Genomic DNA, 25257 nt, shown 5'->3' on the forward strand with positions numbered 1-25257 from the left:
CAAGTCCCAGAGTGTCTCTCATTTGACCTCACAACCATATTCTCTGTTCTTTGTGTCGGCCTGGAACTCAAGAGACCCATCCCGAAAACTGTTTTGACGTTTCTTCTTCTGGCTTCGTTGACTTCAGTAACTGTTAAGAAACACGATGCCCACCCCCCCTGGGGGGGGCGAAGACACGAAGTTAAGGCCGAGCATTCGAACGGAGGAAGCAGAGGTGGGTGTAGATCGCTACTTTCTGAGACTTGGGTCTCACTAGCCTGGTGCCCTATGTCGCCGTCAACTATTTCCCCCATCCTTTCCAGGGCTATGGTACTCAAGACAAAGCTGGCGTTCCCAGGGTTGGTCCAAGGCTGGCTTGCGACGGCCTTCGAGGACCGCTTCATCCGATGGCGCCCATGCGGACTAAAACAACACTCGTGTCCTCGGCGGAACCCTGGCGATCTACACAGGTTGCAGCCCGGCGCCCGGCAGTGAGCGCGCGTGCGCATCGGCACTTCCGGTGCGGCGGGGCTAGCCCGCGAGGGTCGACTAGCCACCTCGGCGTGCGTTCCGGACTCTCCTAGGTGCCCCGGGCGGGCGGTAGGCCACGCGGGGCTTGTGGGGCGTCCCTCGCTGAATCCTAAATAGTCTGCCCCGCCCACCTCTGCACCGCTGGACAGTTTCGGGTTAGGCAGACATTCCGGCAGGCCCTGTGCTATGAAGTCCTGGGAGCCCAAACTTTAAAATAAAGTGAAAACGATGAAGAAGTTAAGGCTTAAGGAACTGGAGAGTCGCCTGCAAGAAGTGGATGGATTCGAAAAGCCCAAGTTACTTCTAGAACAGTATCCCACCAGGCCGCACATTGCAGGTAGGGCGGCTGGTTCATCGTGCCCTCTTCTAGAGTTATTCCTGTCCAGTTCATGATGAAAATAAGTATTAATTTGGATATAACGATGTTGTAGAGAAATCCTACACTTTTAAGTAGGTTTTTGACATGGCGACATACAGACACGCCTAACCCGATCACACACTTTTTACTGTTTTTCTGAGTGCCCATTAGCATTGTCACAGTTTTTTTGTTGTTGTTGTTTTCACTCATCACTGTAAATTCTCAGGAGCAAGAAATCTGTTAGCCTTGTTCACACCTGAATTTTAAGTGTCTGAAGAGTCTTGGTACCAGTTAGGAGCTCACTAAATATTTGCTTAATATAGGTAAATTTCGTACTGAGGGCTGGAGAGATGGCTCAGTGGTTAAGAGCATTGTCTGCTCTTCCAAATGGACCAGGGTTCAATTCCCAGCACCCACATAGTACCCAACTGTCTGTACCACCAATTCCAAGGAATCTGACATCTTCACACATAAAATAAAAATAAACTATTAAAAAAAATTTCGTACTGAATCAAGGACAGCGATTCCTGTTGTGCCTCTGTGCCCTAGAAACAGGTGCTAGAACCAGAGTTACATGCTTGTGGAAAGTTGAAGATGTTTTTCATTTTTAACAAACTGCGTCTCTCACCAACTAATTACCCTCACTTTCCTACCAACTGAGAGGGTAGGAAGAAATACAGCAGAAGCCAGTCATATGTCACATCTGTTACCAGAGTAGCAGGGAAGACTTAGCCAAATTCCTTTGGTTGGGAATCTTTTTCAGTTCCAAAATAACTGTTTGTAAGCTGCCAATAAAACTCATAGATTACAGTTTTAACTCTAAAATAGTGTCATATCACCAGCCAAAGAATTACATTGAATTGTGTCCAGATTAAGGCCAGTTTCCTCTATTATGGATTTAACATGTGTAGGTTCGTGTCTGCACGTGTGGAGGGCAGAGGTCAACATCAGGTGTTTTAGAGCCACGATCTTAATGTATTTGCTTACCCATTCGCCTAAACTGGCTGACCAGCAAGCCTCAGAGATCCTCCTGTCATGTCCCTAGCTCTGGGTTTCTTTTTTTTTTAAATGAGTTTTAATGAAGAGATATTTTTTAAAGATTTATTTATTTTATGTATATGAGTGTTCTATCTGCATTTACACCTGCCAGAAAGGGGAATCAGTTCACATGATAGATGGTTTTGAGCCACCATGTGGTTGCTGGGAATTGAACTCATGACCTTTGGAAGAGCAGACAGTGCTCTTAACCACTGAGCCATTTCTCCAGCCCAGCTCTGAGTTTCTAATCATGCACCCCACACAGCCTTTTACATTGCTGCTGGGGATCTGAACTCAGGTCTTAATGCTTGCAGAGGAATTACAGTACAGACTGAGCCAGCTACTTGCCAAAAAGTTCCTGGTTTTCTCAGTGTGACTTTGTACAGCCTTCTGGTTGTAGGGTTTTATAATGAAATCTAATTTTTAAAAGATAAAAATTAGGGGCCAGGTGTGCTGGAACACAGCCTTAATCCCAGCACTTGGAAGGCAGAGGCAGGTGGATCATTGTGAACTCAAGCCCATCCTGGACCATATAGCCAGGCCAGCTAGGGTTATATGATGAGACACTGTCTCAAAAGAAATAAGAATCAATTCTTTCACACCTGGTTTGTAATGTGCACATAAGAGTTTTTAGATTTATTTTATGTGTTTTTCCTGCATGTATGTATGTGTAGCACATATGTGCATGGTGCTTGTGGAGTTCAGAAGAGGGCAGTGGAGTTAGAGGTAGTTGGAAACTGACATGTCGGTGCTGGGAATCAAACCCAGTGCTCTTACCGAGTGGACCAACTCTCCAGCCCTGCAGGACTGTTTGTTGTTTGTTATAAATCAATGTTCTGAGTCCTCAGACATTAAGTGATGGGCAGCAGTCCTTCTTGGGTTCAGATATGCACTAGGAAAACTTGGTGGTGTTACTCCTTGTTTAACATGTGTATGTGAGAGTCTTGTTTTTTAGAACTCTGTAATCTCAGCTGCTTCTGCCCTGACCATTTGTTCTGTTATCAAGTCTCTGTTGTAGATTATGAATATGTTTGGATGGGGAGATGGCTCAGAGGTTAGGAGCACTGGCTGCTCTTCCAGAGGACTTGGGTTCAATTCTCAACACCCACATGGTAGCTCAGAGTCAGTACCCATGAGGTATCCATACCCTCTTCTGGCCTCTGTGGCACCAGACACATGGTGCAAATCCATGCAGGCAAAGCATAAAAATAATAAATAATACACATAAAAATAAATTTTAAAAATATCTCTAAGTCTATATTATGGATGTAGAAGTTTGTGATACTGTATTCTAATGATAAACATACTGCAAATAAGTTCTGTGTCCTCTTAGTTTTTAAACTACAGATACTTATTTATCTATTTATTTGTGGGGTGTTGTACAAGTCTCAGCCCTCAGTCGGAGGTCTGAGGAAAACTTGTGGCAGATGCTTATTTTATTTCCAACGTATGGGTTTTGGAGATTGAACTCTAACAAGGCTTGTCTTCAAGCACTTTTACCCTCTGAGAGCCATGTAGCCCAGATCAGTAAAATTTCAAAACAGTTTTGTAGATGCAATAGGTTACTAAACTTATATTTTGGCCTAGTATGACATTATTATTTGTTCATAGAACTTAATCTCTCATTAAAAAAAAAAAAAAAACCTAAACCTCAGCATCAAAGGAGAAGCTGCATCCATATATCGTTGTTGAGCACTTGTTTTGAACGTTTTGGCAGTGTTGGCAATATCAGCAGAAACGAGACATACTAGTCCCCCAGTATTTGGGAATTACTGCTGTATGTTATCCTTTTGTGGTGCCTCTTCCAAGATACCAAGTTATTACACTGAATCTTTAAAAAGACAAACTGGGAAATAAATAATCTGGAGCTCCATGTGGGGATAAAGCAGATTATTTTAGAGCCCTTTGCATTAGATTTTAATAAGCTTGCTAACTTATGTTCTTCTGTTTGTTTTTTTAGCATGCATGCTCTATACAATCCATAACACATATGATGACATTGAAAATAAAGTGGTTGCAGATCTCGGATGTGGTTGTGGAGTGCTTAGCATCGGGGCTGCAATGTTAGGAGCAGGGTAAGTGATCATTTTTAACTATTTGGATATGGCCTGGCTTGTAAGTGTCGGATCAGCTCTAATCATGGGACTCTACGGGTAGGACAAGGGGGAACAATACTTTAATAGAGTACCCTTTGAACAGGCTGAAGACCAAAAGCTTTACTTATAAGAAAGAAATCAAAATTTTGGTAACAGCAAGTATCCCCTTATGCAAACCTAAGTTTCCAATCTCTGCCAGGCTGGGAATTCATGCAATTGAAAACAACTCTCAATTTTACTTTGGAGTTGGGTTGAAAAATACACGGTAAAATGTCTACTATTGTTTTTTACTAGGAACCTGTAAATTGTCTTTTTATATTTATAGGTTGTGTGTTGGATTTGACGTAGATGAAGATGCACTGGAAATATTTAATAGGAATGTGGAAGAGTTTGAGTTAACAAATGTTGATATGATTCAGTGTGATGTGTACGCATTATCTAACAGAATGTCCAAGTTATTTGATACAGTAATTATGAATCCTCCCTTTGGGACCAAAAATAATAAAGGTTAGTAATAAAAGTGCAGTATATTAATATATCTCTAAAGCAATAATCCACGTTGTCATTTTTATTACTACTGCTCATTAAGTCAAAAATCACATTTATACTTAGAATTCACATGATGTACAATTGGGAAATTTAATATTTTCACAGATTTGTGTTATTATACTTTTATAATTTCTGATTAGTAATTGGAATGATCTGACTAGCACCCATGCTTATGAAATTTTTAAAAATTTATTTAATTTTTATTTGAGGTGCATTAGTGTGAAGGTGTCAGATGCCTTGGAATTGGCTTTACAGACACTGGTGAGCTGGGAACTGAACCCGGGTCCTTTGGAAGAGCAGACAGCACTCACAACCACCGAGCCATCTCTCCAGGCCTGCTTATCCAATTTTTAAAGCATTTTCTCTTTTAGAACCTGAATTTTTCATTTTGTTATTTCCTTGGGGGAACCCCAGGGACTGAAACTGGATCTCACACATGTTGAGCACATGCTCTCAGCTTCTAAAATTTGTTAATGCCTGAGGGTTCCAACATATGTCCACAGGGGCTTACTGTGATGATTTTTGTGTGTACTACGGGCAAGCTAGGAAGGGGGAAACCATGCAGTTTAAAGTGGTTACTTTGTATTCTCCTTTCTAAGTCACTTAGAATATTAAAGTTAGCCCTATTTTTTTTTTTTTTAACCAGCCTAATTTTGATTTCATCAGGGTTGTTTTTTAATTTTTATTTGAGATGGGTCTCACTATGTAGACCTGGCTACCTTCAAACTCAGAGATCCTGCATCCTCTGCCTTCGGAGTGCTGGAATGAAAGGTGTGTGCCACCCCACCTAGCTTACACTTTATTTTTACTTTGTATGTAGGTGCACATGTCTTTGCATCACATATGTGCAGTACCCAAAGAGGCAAGGACACTGGATGCCCTGAACTGGAGTTACAGTGAGCACCAGGTGTTTGCTAAGAATCAAGCTTTGGTCTCTAGAACAATCAGGCATTTAAGCACTGAATCTCTGCAGCCTATGGTGTTATTTTTTAGAATTATTCTATCTATGAGAGTAGCCTGTTTCTAACTTTGTGCCTAAGGTGGTCAGGAGTCAGATACCTGGAACTTGGGATCTGGAATTACGGATAGTTAGGAGCCACCTATGGGTGCTGGACCCTAGCTCAAGGACTCTGGAAGAACAAAAAGTGCTCTTAACTGCTGATAGTTCCAGCTCCAGCCATTGTTTTATCAGAATATTTTATTTGTACCCTTATTTTTGGTTATTTTTGTTTTGTTTGACAGGGTTTCTCTGTGTAGCCCTGGCTATCCAGAACCTCACTCTGTAGACTAGATTAATGTGCCTCTTAGAGGCTCCCTTGTGCTACCACCTTTGTAACTGGCTTATTTGTACCCTTTTTGAAGAAGTGATTTTAAGTAGAAATTTTGGAATTTGGAAAAATGCTACTTAATCCTGTTCATTTAATCTTCTCTGCTAAGAAATACATAATATAAACAGGAATTTTCTTTTTTACTCTTACAGGGACAGATATGATTTTTCTGAAGACTGCATTGGGAATGGCAAGAACAGCAGTATATTCTTTGCACAAATCATCAACTAGAGAAGTAAGCCTAAACAACACTATTTTAGCTGCACAATAGTGGCCCACAGTTTTAATCCCAGCACTCAGGAGGCACAGGCAAGCAGATCTTTGACTTCGAGGATAGCCAGGGATACACAGAGAACCTGTCTTGGAAAAACAACAACCAAAATCTGTTTTTATTTTGCTTTTTATTACTTTTATTTACTGATTGATTTCCATGTATGTGTGTGAGCATGCATGTGTCAGGGCATACATGTGGAGAACAGAAATCAACCTTTAGCAATCAGTTCTCTTTACCATGAGGAGCTCAGGGACCAAACTCAGACCCATCAGGCTTGGCAGCAAGTGACCTTTACTCACTGAGCCATTTCACAGGCCCAGGATTGATCTTTTTGTTTTGTTTGTTCAGACAGGGTTTCTATGGCTGTCCTGGTTTTGCTTTGTAGACCAAGCTACAAAGAAGTAAAAGAGATCCACCTGCCTCTGCCTCCCCAAGTACTGGAATTACAGATATGTCCCCCCACATCTCCTGTGCCTCCCTCCCCCACAGCTCCCAAGGGTTGATTTTTAAAAACATGGCCTAAAGAATATTAGGTCTGAGTTTAGAACTACGTGTCCTAGGCTGGTGAAATGGCTCAGTAGGCAAGGTACTTGGCTTGCTGCCAAGACTACCCAAACTGGATCTCTAGAACCCACCCGTGTTCTGTGGAACATTCAGCCACGTCATACAAATTATGTTAAAAAAAAGAAAAAAAAAACTTTATTATTCCTTCTGCCAGCATGTAGCACATATACCATAAAAAGATGTATTTCAGAACACTATGATAAGCTAATATTTGACTCTAGACCCAGCTCATTCTGGATGAACACTATAAACTATACTGCTTCTTAGCTCCTCTATCTGGTCAAGGTGCCATCTATACTATATGAGCATGTATTCTTAGGAACTAAGAATAAGCTAAGCTGGGAGCAGTGGCGCATGCCTATAATCTCAGCACTCAGGGAGGCAGGGGCAGGTAGATCTGTGTGAGTTCAAGCCCAGCCTGTTCTACAAAGCGAGTCCAGGACAGCCAAGGCTACGCAAAGAAACCCTGTCTCGAGAAAAAAAAAAAGAAAGAAAGAAAAAAGGCTATACTTCATATACTTTTCTGGATTAAATGACTGTGTATCTCAAGACTTCATTTTGTTAATTTTATATGTATAAGGAATATTTTGCCTATATGTGTTCAAATGTATGCCTGGTTGCCCAAGGAGATCAGAAGTCATCAGATCCCCAGGACTGGATTTACAGATAGTGTGTGCTGGGAATTTAACCCAGGTCCTCTGAAGAACAGCCAAGTACTTTTAATTGCTGAGCCATCTTTCTACTCTCCTTGTCTTTACACTCTTGGCTCAAAAGACAGCAAATGAGAAGTACACCAAGTATCTATCTGATCTCTACATGCCATGTACAAACACATGCATACACAGCAAAAAGAAAAAAGCAAATCAAAGGAATCAGTTTGGGTATATGGGAATTTAAAAGCCCCTTTAAAAGTATAAAATTGCTTGCTGGTTCATACCTATAATTACAGCACTTGGGAGGTGAATGCAAGATGATAAATTTAAGATCACCTTCAATTACAAAGGATGTTTAAGGCCAGTCTTGTATATATCAGACTACCTGGATTTAAGCCTCATCATAGCATAAAACAGATATGCTGGTACACACTTAAAATTCCAGAGCTCAGGAAGTAAAGGCGGTAGTATCAAAAGCTCAAGGTAGGTCCTCCTCTGCTTCAAAAGGAGTTTCAAGGCAGCCTGAGATACATGATATACCCTGTCTCAAAAAAATAAGAAAGTAAGTATGTTAACAAAGTGACTCAGCCAGTGAAGGTGCATGCCACCAAGCCTGTCCACCTGAATTCAATTCCTGAATTGTTCTGTTGCTGTGATGACATTTACAGTTCCACTTACAGTCCATTATAACAGGAAGTCAAGGTAGGAACTTCCTGCTTAGGTTAATAAGCAGGAAGAAAAAAAAGCATGCATGCTTGTGAGTTCTCAGCTTGTTCTCTACAGTTTTACCAGTTCAGGAGGAAACCCAGGCAATGGTGATGCCCAAAATGGGCTTTGTCTTTCTTCTCACATTAATTAACATGCAAAACAACAACAAAAAACACTTGTTGCTTTGTTTGGAGGACATAGGTTCAATTCCCAGCACCTAGATGGTAGCTCTCAACCATCCATGACTGCTGTTCCAGGGAATTTGATGCCTTTTCCTGACCTAGGACACCAGAATACACATGGTGCAAAGATATACATACAGGCAAAACACAGACATAAAATAAAGTGTCTGGGCAAATAAAATAACCCTTCACTGACATTCTCTTACATAGGGATTCTAGATATCAGATTGACAGTTAAAATTAACCATCATTGTGTTGGAGAGGTGACTCAGTGGTTAAGAGTACTTGCTGTGTTTTCGGTCGATCTGAATTTAGTTTGTACTCCAGCTCCAGTGGATCTGATGCCTCTAGCCTCCAAACAAACCTGCACTCAACATTCATATACTCACCTGTACATACAACACACACACACACACCTAAAATAATAAAATGACTAGAGAGATGGCTCAATGGTTCTTAACACTAGTTGCTTTTGCAGAGAACTCAGGTTCAATTCCTAGTGCCCACTTGATGACTCACTCACGACAGTTGCAGGAGATGCAATGCCCTCTTTGGCCTCTGAGGGCACTAGGCACATGTTGCACAAAGACAAATATTAAAATAAATACAATTTAGTTATGTTTATCTTTGCTGATTGTCATTGCCAGTACACCTGAGGGTGGTGGGCAGAATTATCAGCATTACTTTGTCAGATTTTATTGTTTCTTTTTCACTTAGAACAAAAATAATTTCATTAGAAAAGAAACGAATTTAAGTGATTGATGTGGTGAGCACTGTGTACACTGGGAAGGACGAGTAAGTTTTCTTCAGATATTAAGCAGTCCTTTAGTGTATGCTACAGATACACCTGTCATAAAGCTTGTAACTTCCCTTCAGTATTACTTAGAACAAACACTGTTCTGGTGAACCTAGACTGTTGTAATGAAGTACTTGACTTGCTATTCTTAGTATACATACATTTGATGTAATTTTGATAAGTTTAAAGATCTAATTTTTTTACCTCATGCAGCAAGGAAAGAATTTGGTTCTCTGCTCAGACATTCTGGGACTGCTCTTCTGGTGTTTTATCCCACTTAACCCATCATTCCTTTGCATCATATACTGTTACAGAAATCTCACCATCCTTAACACTCAATGAATGTCACTACCTGTTTCTCAAAGATTTGTCAAGGATCCTAAAATTCCATGAAATTTTTAGTGCCATTTATAAAAAACTGTTTTAAGGTTTTATGTATCTGTATGGAAGGGAGAGGAGAGCACTGCAGAAGAGCACACTTCAGTGTCCTCCTTACGAGCAAGAGCTCTCTATAAACTTGTAAGCCAATAAGCCTCAGCAATCCTCTTTTTGTCTTCTAGGAACTGAAGTTAGAAGCATTTATGGTAACTCCAGTCCTCATGATACAGCAAATGCACCTAGCTACTAAGTCCCTACACTTTTGATTGTCAGAGGAAGGAAATAACCCAGAACTCATTTATGTGCGTGCTTGTGGGTGTGTGCCTGTGTGTATACTGGAAGACAATACATGACACCAATAGGCAAAAGGTTATATAGTATCTGAAATTTGAGCCAAAAGATTGGGGGAAACATTTTATCAATTTGATGACAATTAAAGATGACTCCCACTGTAGCCAACATGATTGTAATAAGAAATTTTAACATCTCTCAGCATTCTAAGAGTATCACACGTATATAAATTAATATATTTGGTGCTGTGTAAGAACACTGTTCAGAACGTTAAAATGAGGTAGGCCCAGAATGATTTAGCATGGGCTACTTTACTTAGATGCTAAATAGTATGCCTGCGGTTCCAAAGGCCGTGGTTCCAGACCATGCGCTTCTCTACCATCCCACCACTGAACCGCCTGTTGATACAGCTCTGTCAAATATTCCCAGGATAGCTGTTATTCACAAATGAAATAAAGCTACACTGTTGATCTAAACATCAACTCATATGAAAATATATTTGTTTTAGCATATTCAGAAGAAAGCTACAGAATGGAAAGTCAAGATAGAAATTATTGCAGGTAAGCTAAATCTCAACCTTAGTTACTTAAAAGGCCAATAGGCCAGCCTAAGTTTTTAAAGTACTGAAAAAACACTATGGAATGTTTATCCAGTTTGGTGGTGAACACTTACCAAGGTTTGCCTGTTTATGTATTTTCTTGTAGGCTGGCCAGGAACTCACAGACCTTTGCCTGCCTCTGCCTCCTAAGTGCTGGAATTAAAGGCCTGTACTCCCATAACACCCCCATCTCTGCTCTGCGTTTCTTGAAAGATGTAATGGTGGGGCTGGTGAGATGGTTCAGTGATAAAGAACACTGGCTGTTTCTTTCAGAGATCCCGAGTTCAATTGCCAAGCAACAACAAGGTGCTTCATGACCATCTGGTGCCCCTTCTGGCATGGTGGACATGCAGACCAGACGCTCAATACATGAGAAAGAAAGGGAAAAAAGACATAAGTAACTAAATTTAAAAAAAAAAAAAAAGGTCATGGCACCTGGGTATTTAGTCATACCAATCATACCAGGCTGTGGCAAAAGACTACTATCCTCAATGAGTGAAAACATGGGCTTGAACATAGGAGAACTGGACTGGTATGAAATGTTTGAAAATGTCAGCAATTTATGCCTAATAGACAGTTGAACAGCACCAGCATTTTCCTTTTTTGGTGGGAGATAGAACATAAACTTCCACACTGTAACTGTAAGAGATGTCTTTTTTGTTTTCCTTTTTACTAAATTGACAGAAAAAAACATCAGAAGGAAGATGTCATCTGGTAATTTTGAGCTTGAAATAAACAGTGCAATAAAGACTGGGGATGTGGTAATATGCTTGCTTAACATGCACAAGGCACTGGGATCAACAGTAATAAGGCAAGATAAAACATGCAAATAATAGCTTTTTTATTTTGATGTGTGGTCTCTTATAGTTCTGGTTATCCTAGAACTTACTATGTAACCAGGCCTTCTACTCAAAGAGTCCTACCTGCCTCTGCTTCCTGAATGCTGGGGTGCAAGGTACCATTTTATTTTTTACATGACAAGTTTACCATGAACTGGTCTTAGGATGTTAAAGCATCTACTTATTTGTTCACAAAAGACCTATTTGTCTTCCTGTTGTTTGAAGTGTTTTCTGCTGTTGCACACTTTCTATAACAGTCCTAGTATTAATCCAGACATTTTGGTACTCTGCAGCTTATCTTTAGACCATCCATCAGCTTTAACCAGAGCCTAAAACCAGACAGAACTATAGGGTTATAATTATGTTGGAAGATATGAAAGATGATAGTGGGATTAAGAAGGAATGTTTAAAAAAAGGGCTTTCGGGGATGGAGAAATGGCTCAGTGGTTAAGAGCGCTGTCTGTTCTTCCATTGGACTGGGGTTCAACTCCCAGCACCCACATGTCAGCTCACAACTGTCCATAAGCAGTTCCAGGTGGTCTGACACCCTAACGCCAATGCATATAAAATTAAATAAATTATTTTTAAAAAGGGGGGGGGGCTTTCATTTTGTTAGGAGAAAATAACTAGTACCAACTATTATTAAAAATTAATAAAAAAGCTTTGAAATAAGCATGGACATTATATTATCAGCTAGAGATACATCCTATTACTTTCATAGAAATCTTTTTTTCACTTGTTAGCCCTTTTAACTATTCTCCATAGCCTCAAATTTTGGCATAAATCAAAATAGCAGAAACACCGTACCCAAATCGACAAATCAGTATTTCAGGTTATGTCCAAAGTGATGAATGTAAAATGTTATGTGTACCAGCATTTAATATTTTAAAGGCAAACGTTTGGCTTGTTTTACAGAGCTTCGCTATGACCTGCCAGCATTGTACAACTTCCATAAAAAGAAATCAGTAAGTTTCCCAATTGTGGCCTCTGTACGTTCTGTATTTAAAAGCTTTGCAAGTCATTTCTAGTCTTACCAAGTTGCATGGGTAAATAAAAGTCAGCCTGAGAGAGTAAATTAATTATAGGAAGGGCCCATACTTACTGCAGTAAATATTCTAGTTGCAGTTCTTTATGAAAAGTTTTAAGAGCAAAAAGAAAAAGGAAGAAATCAACTGTTGGCTATTTTTATACAGTATATATTTTACAAGTCTGTACTAATACATTCTCATATTACAAAGGCAATTAAGAGGAAGAATCTTCCTTTTCATATTTGAATCATCCAAACACAAACAGAACTATACATTTTAAAAAACTTCCATTTGGATAACAACAAAAAGAAGACAAGTAAAATGAAATATTTTCCTTTTATACAGGTGGACATTGAAGTGGACCTAATTCGCTTTTCTTTTTAAAAGCTTCCGAAGACAAAAAGCAGCTTAAAATCTAACTAAGATGAATAAAAATGTTGCTTACTAAACTACTTGTCTCTAGCACCATTCTCTCTTTTCTTATGCTTTGATGCCGGTTCTTCTCTGTCTCTTCCATCTCTTGTTCTTTTCATTGGTCCTATACAATTGCAAATAATTTTTGTTAAATTCAATATAAAAATTGCTCTATTAATAGAGTACAATTATTAATAATAACTTCCCTTCAAGAAGAAAAATCTTTTCCATGAATACTGACTTTTTGATCTCTAAAGTCATCTTTCAACCAGCCTCTCACTTGTCAAACAGCAAAAACAAGGAAGCTGATACTAGTTCAAGAATATTACTTATGCAGAGAAAGTCTTGTTTCTGTCCACAAAGGACTTGGAAGAGGCTCACCTGAACCACGACGATGATGATGATGATCATCGTCATCATGGAATCTTGTCCTCCGTCCCTGAAACTGTCCTCTTCCTTTGGGTGCCCCAGCATAGGGAGGCCTATTTCCCCTTCCTTTTCCTTTATTAAATCTGCGGCCTATACAAACATGATTGAGAACTTAATCAAAAATGTTCAGTGTGCTGAAAACCAAGATTTTTTTTTTTTACTCAAGTAAAGATGAGATAAAACAACCAACTATTAGTGAAAAGTGAAAATAATGACCTCCTCCTTTTGACTTCCATTTGTTTAGGGATTCTTGCTGATCCTCCATGATTTTTTTCATTGCTTCTTTTTCCACATGTCCATCTAGCACTTTCCAAGTCACCTTTTTGTTTCTTAACTGTAGGTTACCGTTATGTGCACTTCTGGCTCTGTCAAGTGCTTCCTTAGCTTTTTCTTTAAAGAGAATTATTCCCTATACATCAAAATGAAAAATTAATGTTGCACTCTTCAGTTTGTAGCCCGACAATTCCTTTTCTCCTTTCCACACAACTACAATATCTGGTATTGTTATTTTCAATGCATTTTAATGACTATTTGGAAGGAATGCTTTAAAAGTAAACTTCAATCACCAATACCAAGTTATTTATGAACAAAAATCAGATCTCTTTTTGGCTTATCAGTAGGCTGGGGTATCATGGCTTTTCATGATATGTGCCTCCTACAAACTTGTTTCAATGTCGGCATATTACCCATCTAACATGGGGGGAAAGAAGACATTGCATCCAGGAAAAGGACTAAAGACAAAAGTAAATGACTAAGTAGGAGCTATTTTAATCAACATGCTGTATAAACAAACTACTTTCTAAATATTAAAAAAAAAAAAGGCTGTTTCCTAGTAATTTTTTCTTATAACAGATAACACTCTATAGACTTATAAACTGATTGCTAATAAGGACACAGATATTTCCAAACCTCTTTTGCTCCTCTGACAAAGTCAATCCATTTTATTTCCCCATGATTTGAGAAAAGCATGTGTAAATCTTCTCTACAGGTCTGGTCGTCCAAGTCACCTGAAAACTTCAGTAAGCACCCCATCTTTCCTTCTAGAGCTCTCTATAAAAATATACAAGGCCATCAAATGATTTTAAGTGCAACTTCACAAAATGGCACACGCCATTCTATACCTACGTAAGGAAAAAGAGACATCAGTACTTTTTAAAATGAAGTTATTAGTTTTACAATGCCTTACTGTTTTACAATGGTTTTGCTTTAGTTCCTTCTATAGGTGGCAGTTCAACATAACTGCCAATAAGTATAATAATCCCGGATAATACTATTTATGCACCACTAATGCAGTGAACTTCTAGAGTCACTTACACTCTCTAAGAAGTCTTCACACATTTATTCTAGCAAGGCATAATGGTATATGCCTTTCCTTAATCCCAGCAACTGGGAGGCAGAAGTAGGTGGATCTCTCCAAGATTTTGGCCTAACTGATCTACATAGGCAATCCTAAGACAGCCAGATAACATGCTGAACACCTTATGTCTACATAAATAAATAGAAACCTAGGGGCCAGCAAGACTGGTCACAGGTAAAGGTGCATGTGGCCAAAACAGCGACCTAAGTGCAATGCCTGGATCCACAGTGGCCTCTCATCTGTACACAACAGCAGTGGCATGCGACCGTGAACACAACATACATGGACTCTAACTTCAGAAAGAACTTAAATTATCGTGTCTTTAGTCTACTTACTGTGTCAGTACTTCCTGACTTGTGTCTTCCTTCATGTTCTCTAAAAATAAATGTGTTGTGATTATAATGTGTTTATACTTAACTACATAACCTTGACCAATATCACCAACCCACTTAATCAAAGCAAATCCTTTGATTATTTTTGATCATACAACAATATAGCCTCTAGGTTATCATGAGGCCAACGTTTCATTACTAATAAAGACAGACCCATTACCACACACTCCAAAGCTCATCATCAGCTCATCCCAGAACTAAACTTGTCAAAGCATTAACTTAAATGTCACAAAGAATTCAGCACACTTACTGTTTAGCTTTTAATTTAGCTTCCACTTTGCTCTGCTTTCTTTCTTCATTTTTTTTTGCAAAGTAATCTTCCCTGAAGAATATAAAACACAGTCTAAGCTCGCAAAGACAGAAGACTGAAAACCACTTTTTTCCTTGTTTTTCTTTTTTAAGATTATGTTTCTCTATATAGCCTTGGTGATTCTAGAGCTCGCTCTGTAGACCAGGCTGGCCTTGAACTCACAGAGATCCACCTGCCTCTGCCTACTGAGTGCTCATTTTAAAGGTGTGTACCATCACAACCCTGACTGTCTTCACCTTTTAAAAAGTTTTTATTTATGTGTATAGGTGTATACCTGTATATCACATGCATGTCTGGTACCTGAGACCTAAAGAGGGGGTTATACCCCTAAAGACTAGAGTTATGGGCAATTGAAAGCTGTTATGGGGTGCTGAAAATTGAATTTGGGTCCTTTGGAAAAACAGCCAGTACTTAATCTTTAATGCATGTCTCCAGCCCACCATCCTAACTTGTGTTTTAACATACAAGAATGTGGTCAAATCCTCAAACCTTTATACTGTTATGTTAAAAACATGTTTATACAAAACAAAAAACCAAACATAAGAACCAGACATTCTGATTATCTATTTTTGCTTGATTACACACCTCCAGGCACCAACAATAAATTAGCTTAGAAGGGTTCTAAAAACCCCTTTCCATTATAATTACCACTCAACAGACACCAGTTCGGAGCATACTGAAGGTAATATTAACTGTACATGGGATGCTGTTTATATCATATCCATTTTATCAATTCCAAATAATTTTGTGGCCTGAGAGACATAAGTGAAAAGACTTACTTAAAGAGTATTAGCAGGTTTGTGTCTTTGTACTTCTGGCCAGGAGTTTCCACAAACTTCTTTGCAGACTGAATACTATCAAACACAGCAAATATTGACCCCTACAAAAGGACAGAATAAGATTTTCTCTAAAGCGGTATTTCACAACTAGAAAGTCTATATCAAATAATCATACCTTAAATGTTTTGTGCAATGTTCTTCTCATCTGAATATTTAGTATTTGGCCTTTATCATCTAGCCACTCTTTTATATCATCAAGGGTTGCATCAGTTGGGAAGCCTTTCTGTAAAAAGTGAAAAAAGAAGTACAAATAATGACTCTTGGGTAAACAACTCTCGCAGAATAAGCTCATTTATTTTGTCTCAAAAGGATGCCAGATCTAAGTATCTTTTTCTCCCCTCTCTTAATTGTTTAATAACCTTATTCTCGAGTGCAATAGGTGATTCACCTGAGATTTGCTCCAAAATAACTCAGCTGCAGCAGAGACAAAGCATTATTTACATGTTAAGAACTACTCAAGTTTGGCAATGGTACTTCACACTACTCAGTCTACTTTCTTATGTTTAAAGCTTTCCATTATGTATTTAGAAATTAATATGCTAGTGAAAATCACTACAGAATTCAGCTATTACTATAAAATTACTATAGAATCCCAGCATTAGGGGAGGCAGAGACAGGCAGATCACTGTGAGTCTGAGGTCAGCCTGTTCTACAAAGCAAATCCAGGACAACCACAGCTACACAGAGAAACTGTCTCAAAAAAACAACCAACAAAAAAGCAGGATGTGATGGTTCATGCTCTTTAATCTGGCCCTTGAGGGGCAGAGGCAAGCTGATCTCTGTGAGTTTGAAGGTAGCCTGATCTACATAATAATTTCCCAGGGATAGACAGGGTTTTACATGTGAGTTAACAATATAACATTAACAATGATAAAGCTTAAAAGTACATATGCTTCAATACACATTAAAAAATGAAAAAGAATAAACATATAGTAATTGGCCAAATGTGGTTAGTGAGCCTTTATCCTTTCACTGTATGTATTTTCCTTCTAAATAAAGGTAATATGAAATGCACTGAAGACCCACTTACAATATAAACAGATCTGTTTTTTACATCATTCTTATACTCATCCGTCACTTCAGGGAGGGGTCTGCTTGGAGATCTTCTGATTTTAGTTTTGTCTGCACTCACTTCCATGAGTTTTGCCTTAGATTTGCTTAGTGCTTGCACGATTACATTAAAGTCTGTTGTCAGCCGGTTTAGCCTAAAGAGTACAGACATAAAAAATTATAAAAGCAGATTTAGTAGTAGCAGCTCTTAACAGTAACAGAAAACTTAGATGACTTTTTGCAGATTTTTGGATCAGCCCCCAAAATAGTGTAGTTCAATGACAACACATGTGTAAGTTCCTGGGTATTATCCCCCGAAATGGAAACAAACCACCAAAAAAATTCTTACCTGTTGAATTTTATCATTATTTCCAAAGGTACCCAGCCTTCATCCAATTTGATCTGTTCTTTTAAAAATTTGTCTCGTGGCAAATTGAAGTCTCCAAAATAATACTGTGAATAATTATAATGTATTTCATAAGTTAGAGCATTGTGTAGCACTGAGTTCAATCATGAAATTTTTTGAAAACTACTTTTTTACACCTTAAAAAGTATGTTAAAACTTAAAAGACCTTAGAAACATTTTCTCCTAATAGACCATAATAAAGTACATATAACACAAATAGAATACTAAAATGTTAGTGAACCAGTTTAATAAATGTATAACTAGAATATAAAGTCTCAAAAATATAATTAAAGATCTAAAATATTTTAAAAGTTCTTTCTAGTCAATATGGAAAAAATTGAGGACTTGGGTTCATTCTCCAGACTAAAAGTTAAAAAAAAAAGAAAAAACGGCCCAAGAATGACTACTTGGAATGTCAAAAGCAACATGAAAGAAAAAAGGAAAATATATTCATCTATTAAGATTTTTATAAATTAAGAGGGAAGTCAAGTGTTATGGTCATGCCTGTACTTCTCCTTAGGAATTTGAGGCAGAATTTCTCCAAAGTTCTCAAACTCAAAAGATCCACCTGCTTCTACTCCACAAGGTACTAGGATTAAATATTATGTACCACCATACATAGCCACTTTAAAAAATTATATAAACACATACCACAAACACACACAAAAAAATCTAACATCACTACTAATCAAAACCTAAAATGCCTTTAATCCCAGCACTAGGAAGGTAGAAGTAGGTGAAGTTGAATTTGGGACCAGGCTATTCTACACAGGCCAGCAAGTATTACATAATGAGACCCAATCTCAAAAACCAAATGATCATAGCTTGAGCCAATGCATCTCCTCATAACCAGCACAGGAGAAGTAGAGAGATGGCTCAGTGCTTAAGAATGCTAGCTGATCTTCCAGAAGATTTGAGTTAGGTTCCTAATACCCTTAGTCATATGGCTCATCAGCGACTGTAACTCTAGCTCAAAGGGACCTGACACCTCTGGCCTCTGAGGGCTACATACCCACATGAAGACAGACATAGACACACAATTTAAGGAAAAATACATAAATTAATTAATTTTTTAAAAAGCCAGTTGCACATGCCTGTAATCCCAGCACTATGGGAGGCAGAGGCAGGCAGATTGCTGTCAGTTCCAGGTTATCCTGGTCTAGAAAGCAAGTGCAAGACAGCAAAGACTAAAGAGAAACCCTGTCTCAAAAAACAAAACAAAAAGAGTATGATGGCTCATGCTCTTTAGTCCTGGCACTTGAGGGGCAGAGGCAAGCTCATCTCTGAGTTTAAGCGCAGCCTGGGCTGTATAATTTCCCAGGACAACTAGAGATGCTGAGATGCATGGTGAGACCCTGTCTCAAAAAGAACCAAAGGCAGCAGGGCGCAGGCAGTAGGCCTGTTTACTAAGATTTATATAAAGTATCCATCATCAAACTGTTAGTTAGATTCTACACATCTGGGAAGATGGACTATTAACGACTTACTATTGATGACATAAAAAACATACACCCTAAAAACATTGTCTCCTTTAATTGGGGAACAGGAAAAATAAAAATTAAGTATTCTGGCTGAAGATGTTTAGGAAATCTGTATCTCTGAGTAATTTTACTGTGTACTTCATATTTCTCTTTAAGAAAAAAATAAATAAAACCTCCTTTAAAAAAAGAGATGGCTCAGAAGTTAAGAGCACTGAATGCTTTTTCAGAGGAACCAGGTTCAATTCCCACATGGGGGCTTATAACCACCTGTACCTCCAGTCCTAGGGGATCCAGTGTCCACTTCTGGCTTCTCTGTGTAGTAGACAGGTACAAGGTGCACAAATATACATGTAGGCAAAACATCTATACACATTAAAGTAAACTAAAAAACAATACATTTTGACCATGGCATCTGAATATCTTGAGAGAGCGAGATCTGAGGCCATAGGCTGTGGGAGGAACATTATTCTTTTCTATAACAACTTCGTTATTGTTCTAAGCATTAAACAGTAAAACAATCTATCATTTGTCTCTGCTACTAAGAAAACACATTTACCCCCCCCCCCCATAAACGAGCCAACAAGGGCTGGAGAGATGGCACAGGGGTTAAAACACTGACTGCTCTTACAAAGGATCCAAGTTCAATTCACAGCAACCACATGGAAGGTCACAACTATACATAACTCCAGATACAGAGGACATGACACCTTTCACACAGACATACATGCAGGCAAAACACCAATGCACATAAAAAAAATTAAAAAACAAAGAAACAAACAACAAAAGCCGGTAGCATGGAGAATGCAAATGCAGCTCGTTGAGCCTAGCACGCCCTAAGTTTCTTGAGTCTGATCTCCAATATGAAGAAGGGGGAAAAAAAAATAAGAGAAAAGAAAAATACTACAGGACAATAGAAATGCAAAAGGATACAATTTTAAATGATGATAATTTCATAGCATGGAAACAATTTATGGACAATTTCCCACACAGCTATTACTGTTACTAACAACACTTCAATCTAAATCTAAATTTAAAAAGCTAACAGGACTTTGAAAGTGCATACTTTGGTGGACTACTGCTGGCACATGCCTTTAATCCCAGCACTCAGGGAGGCAGAGGCAGGTTGATCTCTGTTGAGTTTAGGACAGGCAGGGCTATACAGAGAAACCATGGCTTTAAAAAAAAAAAAAAAAGGAAAAGAAAATACTTGGGACATTAAGCTCAAAATGGTTATGAGACTGTGTTGCTCAAAAATAAAGCAACAACAACAAAAAATAAATAAAATAAAATAAAGCAACACTAGTCTGCAGTGTTACTTTTGGAATGTCTGTTAATTCTTGAGTCTCCTAACTTGACCCCAATAATATGACTACATTCATATTAATTCCAAGAATCAAAGCCAAGCCAGATATTTGAATAAGCCCAAATATCGACATTAGATATTCTGTTTTTATTTTAAGGTCCTACATTTCTTTTGAAGGAACTTAGTTTTGCAATTTAACAACACAAGAATCATACCTCAATCTGATGACAGATTTTGGCCTCCAGAGCAGCCATTTTTTCATTATCTCCATTTTCAGCCATTGTGGCTATCTGTAAAATTTCTCACACTGGTAGAAACGTTATTTATTATTATTATATATACATAATAAAACAGTAAATACAAAAAAGAGAACAAATAAAAATATACCACCTTTTTTTTTTTTAAGTTTGAAGAACTTCTAATCTTACATCTCAGTCAAGCAACACTTTTTGGATTATGGGTGAATAACTCAAGGTCAAAACCTGCTATTCCTTTCAGTAAACCAGGAGCCTACTTTGTAACAGAACTCATGTAATTGTTAAAACAAGCTTCAGAGAGAAAAAAACTGTCCACTCAACCACTTCTCCTAGCTTTAAAAAGATCGGTATTATAATCTGTCAGTGTATACCTATAGCAATCAATGCCATTTGAGTGATATGGTTTGCATTTCTTTTCAATTAGTCACAGCTGACTTACCAAAACTCATTTCTGGCAAAAAAACGAAAAAAAAAATTTTTTTCGGATATGTAAGTTATGGTGGTTAGACACTATACAGCAGAATATAAGAAAAACAGGAACTCGAGAGCACGGATACACAAAAATTTTAAACTGGGGGTGCTGGAGCGAAGGATGTGCCTAGAACACTAATACACGCTTAACTCTATAGCCAGTTTCCTGTTTCACAGCCTGAGAACAATCCTGGAATAAAAGAGAGTCTGCGATATTGGTTTGCTAGAAATCACAAACCGGATCTTCTGACCTACTAGCTTTCTGCGCTTTACTAAACCACCCACCCATATTGTACGAGAAAAGTGTACGCGCTCATCAAAAATATCAGCAGTAGTTGAATATAACGATGAGTTACTGTTGGCACAGTGTCTGGTACACATTCCACTTCAGAGTTTACTGTTTCGGGGACTGGTTTGTCTACCACTAGGAAGAATCACATTACTCCTGAAAGCTAGGTTCCTTTAAGGAGCAAAGAGTAACAAAAACAACCTATTTAGCCCCTGCAAGACTTCTGTAGCCTACCCAATTTTGGAACTGTTTCATACAGCAGCAGCTCTGAAGCGGGTGAAAAGGAAAAAAAAAAAAAAAAAAAAAACAAAAAAAAAAAACACAGGCGACACTGCAGGCCCCATTCCTTTGGCCTCCAGTATAGTCCCCACAGAGCCCGGTAGCGTTTAACCCGCACCGACCATCCCAGAGACTTAAAGGTCCGAAACATCCGCCTTCGGCCAGACAGGAAAGACGTGCAAGTAACAAACCGAAAGGACGCCGATGGGATGCGGCCGGCCTCACCCCAAAGGCCCCGCGGGAGCCGCGACCTCCCACACCGACCCGCCCGGGCCCCTGCCACGTGGAAAGCCCCGGACGCCCGCATTTCTGGCAGGGGCCCGCTCCGCGGCCTCACCGAGGCCCGCGCCCCCTCGGGCCGCAGCCTAGCACACTGCCACGGGCCGCGGCCCACGCGGCGCGAACGACAGGAAGGCGAGGACTACGCAGAGCACAATCCTTTGTACCTTCCCCCCAGCCTCCGAGAAGCTCACCTCAAAGATTCTGATCCCACAGTCACCGCAGCTTCAAGAACAACGACAGAAGCGCCAGTACTTCCGAGCGCCCGCGGGCCAGCCAAACGCGCTTAAAGATGGGGACTTTCCCGGCAGTCCTTGCGGCTAGGTGGGCGTGGTCGCGGGCGCGCTCCTTTGCGCGACTCACTGCGCATGCGCCGGAAGCGGCGGTCTCCCACAATCCTCGGAGTCCCGCCCTCCGCCCGAGAAATTGTTAAATTGCCTGTTAGAACGTCGAGGGTATCGCAGGAAGTGTGTTTGTTGAGGTCTTTGTTTTTCAGTATCTTTGGACAGAATATTCGAGGCTTCCCTTCTTCCTTATGTAGTGCTTGACTTTCCTTTTTTCAATTTTTTTTTTTTGGAGACGGTGTGTGTGTGTGTGTGTGTGTGTGTGTGTGTGTGTGTGCGCTACCACGCTTGCCCCTTTTTAATAATTTTAATGTATTTGATTTGCATCGTGTTATGGTCCTGGAAAAAACATAGTTTCTTGATTCCCAGTAGCCTGGCTCTCGGAAGCACAAACTGGCCTATAATTCGAAATCCTGCTTCAATACTAAGAGCTGGCTGGAACCTAACAGACATCGCCTGGCTTTTGCTGTTCTTGCTGCTGCTGTTTATATTTGCTTTAGAGTCAGTTCCGCAAAGAGAAACGGACTGATCCAAAACTCTACGCTTCTGCCTCTAGACACTCCACTTCTGGAATTACAAAGGCGCCAACCTTTAAAAATAGTTTCATGGAAGCCCAGAGTTAAGAAAGAAATACATTTAGAATGATCCAAGAGATTTCATACTTGAATCAATCATGAGTGCTTTTCGGCAAACTGTATGACCTTGGCAAATTATTCAATTTCTCTGTCCCTCAAGATAAAGTAGAGCCATCTAGTACAGAAACCTTCGTTTTGCCAGATCCCATTCCTGGTAGTACACTTTCTACTTAACAATTTTAACCTTTCAGAGATCCTAGCTCCGTATGACATAATCTATTCCCTTCAATTTTCTTGGAATATAAGAATTATTTTCATAAAATAATGTCTTTATCCCAGAGCTTTTTGCCAAGTCCCAAACAGATAAACTATCTAAATTTGGAGGAAAAAAAAGTGCAGTTATAAGTTAAAAATATAGGTATCATTCTGGCCAAAGAGAAAAAGTACTTACTAGCATTATACTCAATTTTAAGTTCAGACGAATTAAATTCAATAAATTATTTTTGAAGTCTCTACTGTGAGACACAAGACTCTACATTTTCATTTTTAAAGGTTTATTTTATGTGTGTTTGTTTTGCCTGCATCTATGTCTGTGTTCTGTGTGTGTAAATGGTGCTGGGGAAGGCTTCCAACCTACTGGAATTCCACGTCCAGGGTATCTTACACTCTTCTCATTTTTGCTGGGTCCTGCACACATATGGTGCACATACATACATACTCAACACACACATGAAGACTTAAAATAACTCGAATGTTCATAATAGCATGTTATGTAAATGAAAAATTAGAATCAACAGTATGTCCACAAGATAATTTAGAAAGTTAAATACTATACAGTGATAAAAAACTTTTATTGAGATTTGTGAAATTTACAATCACAGTGCTCAAAGGGAAAAATGTGTTTCACATAACCATTTTCGCTATAATGAAATAATGGTAGAAATTCAAGAAAAAACTTATTTTGTTCCACCATTCTCATAATGTAATAAAAGGTACCATTAAAAAAAAAACTCAAGTAAATTTGTTTTACACACACACACTACTTGTCATTATAAGCAAATAAATTGCAGCGGTTTGTCTTGTTCTCTTAACCATCATTGTTCTACAATCAGAATTAAGCATATTCATTTGAAGGTTCTACAGTATTGAATAAGGAGAACTTTTTTTTTTTTTTTAGAAAGTCGTTTTGGAAGAATTAAAGTAGCACTCCTCAGTCACCATGACAATGAAAAACTCCTAGATATGTTTCTAAACTGTCAGAGTGATGATCACCCTTCACCCTTACAGAGAACAATGACCTAAGGTTTTGTTTTATTTGGGACATTAGTATGAGATGCTTTGTTAGGTATACAAAGGTAGAGATGCCTAAATGGTACAAAGGCATTGTGTTTTCAACTATTAGCGACACCATTTTCTTAATACAGCTTAATAAAATTGGCCAAAGATGTGGAAAGGTGTAAGAGGGGAAAAACCTATATGCATACCATCTCAAGGAGAACTAGTTCCCAAGAAACCAATAAAATAATTTTAAAACTCTCCAGGGAATTCTGTTTTAGAGGAACCACTGGAATACCTTTATACTCAATGTTGAAAATATTGTAAAAATCAGAAATAGGAAAAATAAAGTTTATACTGCTTAAACTGTTGGGGAAAGTTATTATAAGGTGTTTCAGGGCTAGAGAGATGGCTCAGCGGTTAAGAGTGCTGGCTGCTCTTCCAAAGGTCCTGAGTTCAATTTCCAGCAACCATATGGTGGCTCACAAGCATCTACAGTGAGATCTGGCGCCCTCTTCTGGTTGTACAAGTGAACATGCAGACAGAACACTGAATACATAACAAAGAAATAAATCTTTAAAAAAAATAAAGATGTTTCAGCAAGTAAATAATTAAGTTTCTTTCTCTTTTTTTCCTGGATTTTGTGCCATTTGTGGTATTTATTTTAAGCAAATGTTCATTTTCCCACTTAATATTGTATTCATAATTTGAAATTGTTTTTCTCAAAGAGGATCCTCAAAATTGTAGTTTTCACCATGTCTTGCAAATTCTAGTATCTGTTTAGAATATGCAGCACAGTAACAGACACAAGTTAAACTTGAACGGTAGCAAAGTAAAGGAATTAGGAATGAATCAGCCTTACCAGTAGAAGGATAGCATTTATATATTTTAAGAATTTAAGAACAAGAGGGGTAACTAAAATGTGGAGGAAATGCTGGCCCATACTTCAGCAGCCAAGAGGTGGGAAATTATTCTAGAAGCTAGTTTGCTTTAAGAAACCCATGAAGACGCAGTCATCTCCAGGATGCGAAGAGCAAACAAGCAGTGAAGAAAGCCCTGGAACCTTGCATTGAGGACATCGCCTCCTACTGGGAAAATAGCTTTAATTCCAGATTAATATGTTGGGAGCACAACTGAATCTACTTTGTGATTATGGTTCAAACACAAAAATGAATTTGAAGGGGCCATAGTAAATTTTGAGGGAATTTCAGGGGTCCCCGAAGGAACAAAACCAGATGAAATACTATAATAATAAACCACTTGTGCACTTCAGAAAGACTTCTCAGAGAGAACCAGGAGCTGCAAACTAGTTTTAAC

The 25257-nt window shown here is 38.8% G+C and overlaps 2 protein-coding genes and 1 pseudogene across 2 annotated transcripts; 2 read left to right on the top strand and 1 right to left on the bottom strand.

Annotated features, from left to right (window-relative positions):
- The first annotated feature begins 492 nt into the window (after positions 1-492).
- On the top strand, positions 493-12639 carry Mettl5 (methyltransferase 5, N6-adenosine). The gene is made up of 7 exons (XM_055600072.1): positions 493-847; positions 3867-3981; positions 4328-4509; positions 6032-6114; positions 10234-10285; positions 12078-12127; positions 12536-12639. Exons 1-7 carry the CDS (start codon positions 739-741, stop codon positions 12572-12574), a joined length of 630 nt encoding a protein of 209 aa, XP_055456047.1. The 5' UTR covers positions 493-738; the 3' UTR covers positions 12575-12639.
- Positions 12343-22057, bottom strand: Ssb (small RNA binding exonuclease protection factor La). The gene is made up of 12 exons (XM_055600071.1): positions 21941-22057; positions 20387-20478; positions 17331-17434; positions 16962-17136; positions 16047-16154; positions 15872-15972; positions 15033-15104; positions 14726-14765; positions 13943-14083; positions 13250-13442; positions 12986-13123; positions 12343-12728 (listed from the first exon to the last, which is right to left on the bottom strand). Exons 2-12 carry the CDS (start codon positions 20450-20452, stop codon positions 12640-12642), a joined length of 1227 nt encoding a protein of 408 aa, XP_055456046.1. The 5' UTR covers positions 20453-20478; positions 21941-22057; the 3' UTR covers positions 12343-12639.
- LOC129671801 (small nucleolar RNA U13) lies at positions 13631-13729 on the top strand (annotated as a pseudogene).
- Positions 22058-25257: the final 3200 nt, after the last annotated feature.

The sequence above is a fragment of the Psammomys obesus genome, unplaced genomic scaffold (genome assembly GCF_907164565.1).
Source record: "Psammomys obesus unplaced genomic scaffold, mPsaObe1.curated_primary_1811, whole genome shotgun sequence".
Classification (NCBI taxonomy): Eukaryota; Metazoa; Chordata; class Mammalia; order Rodentia; family Muridae; genus Psammomys; species Psammomys obesus.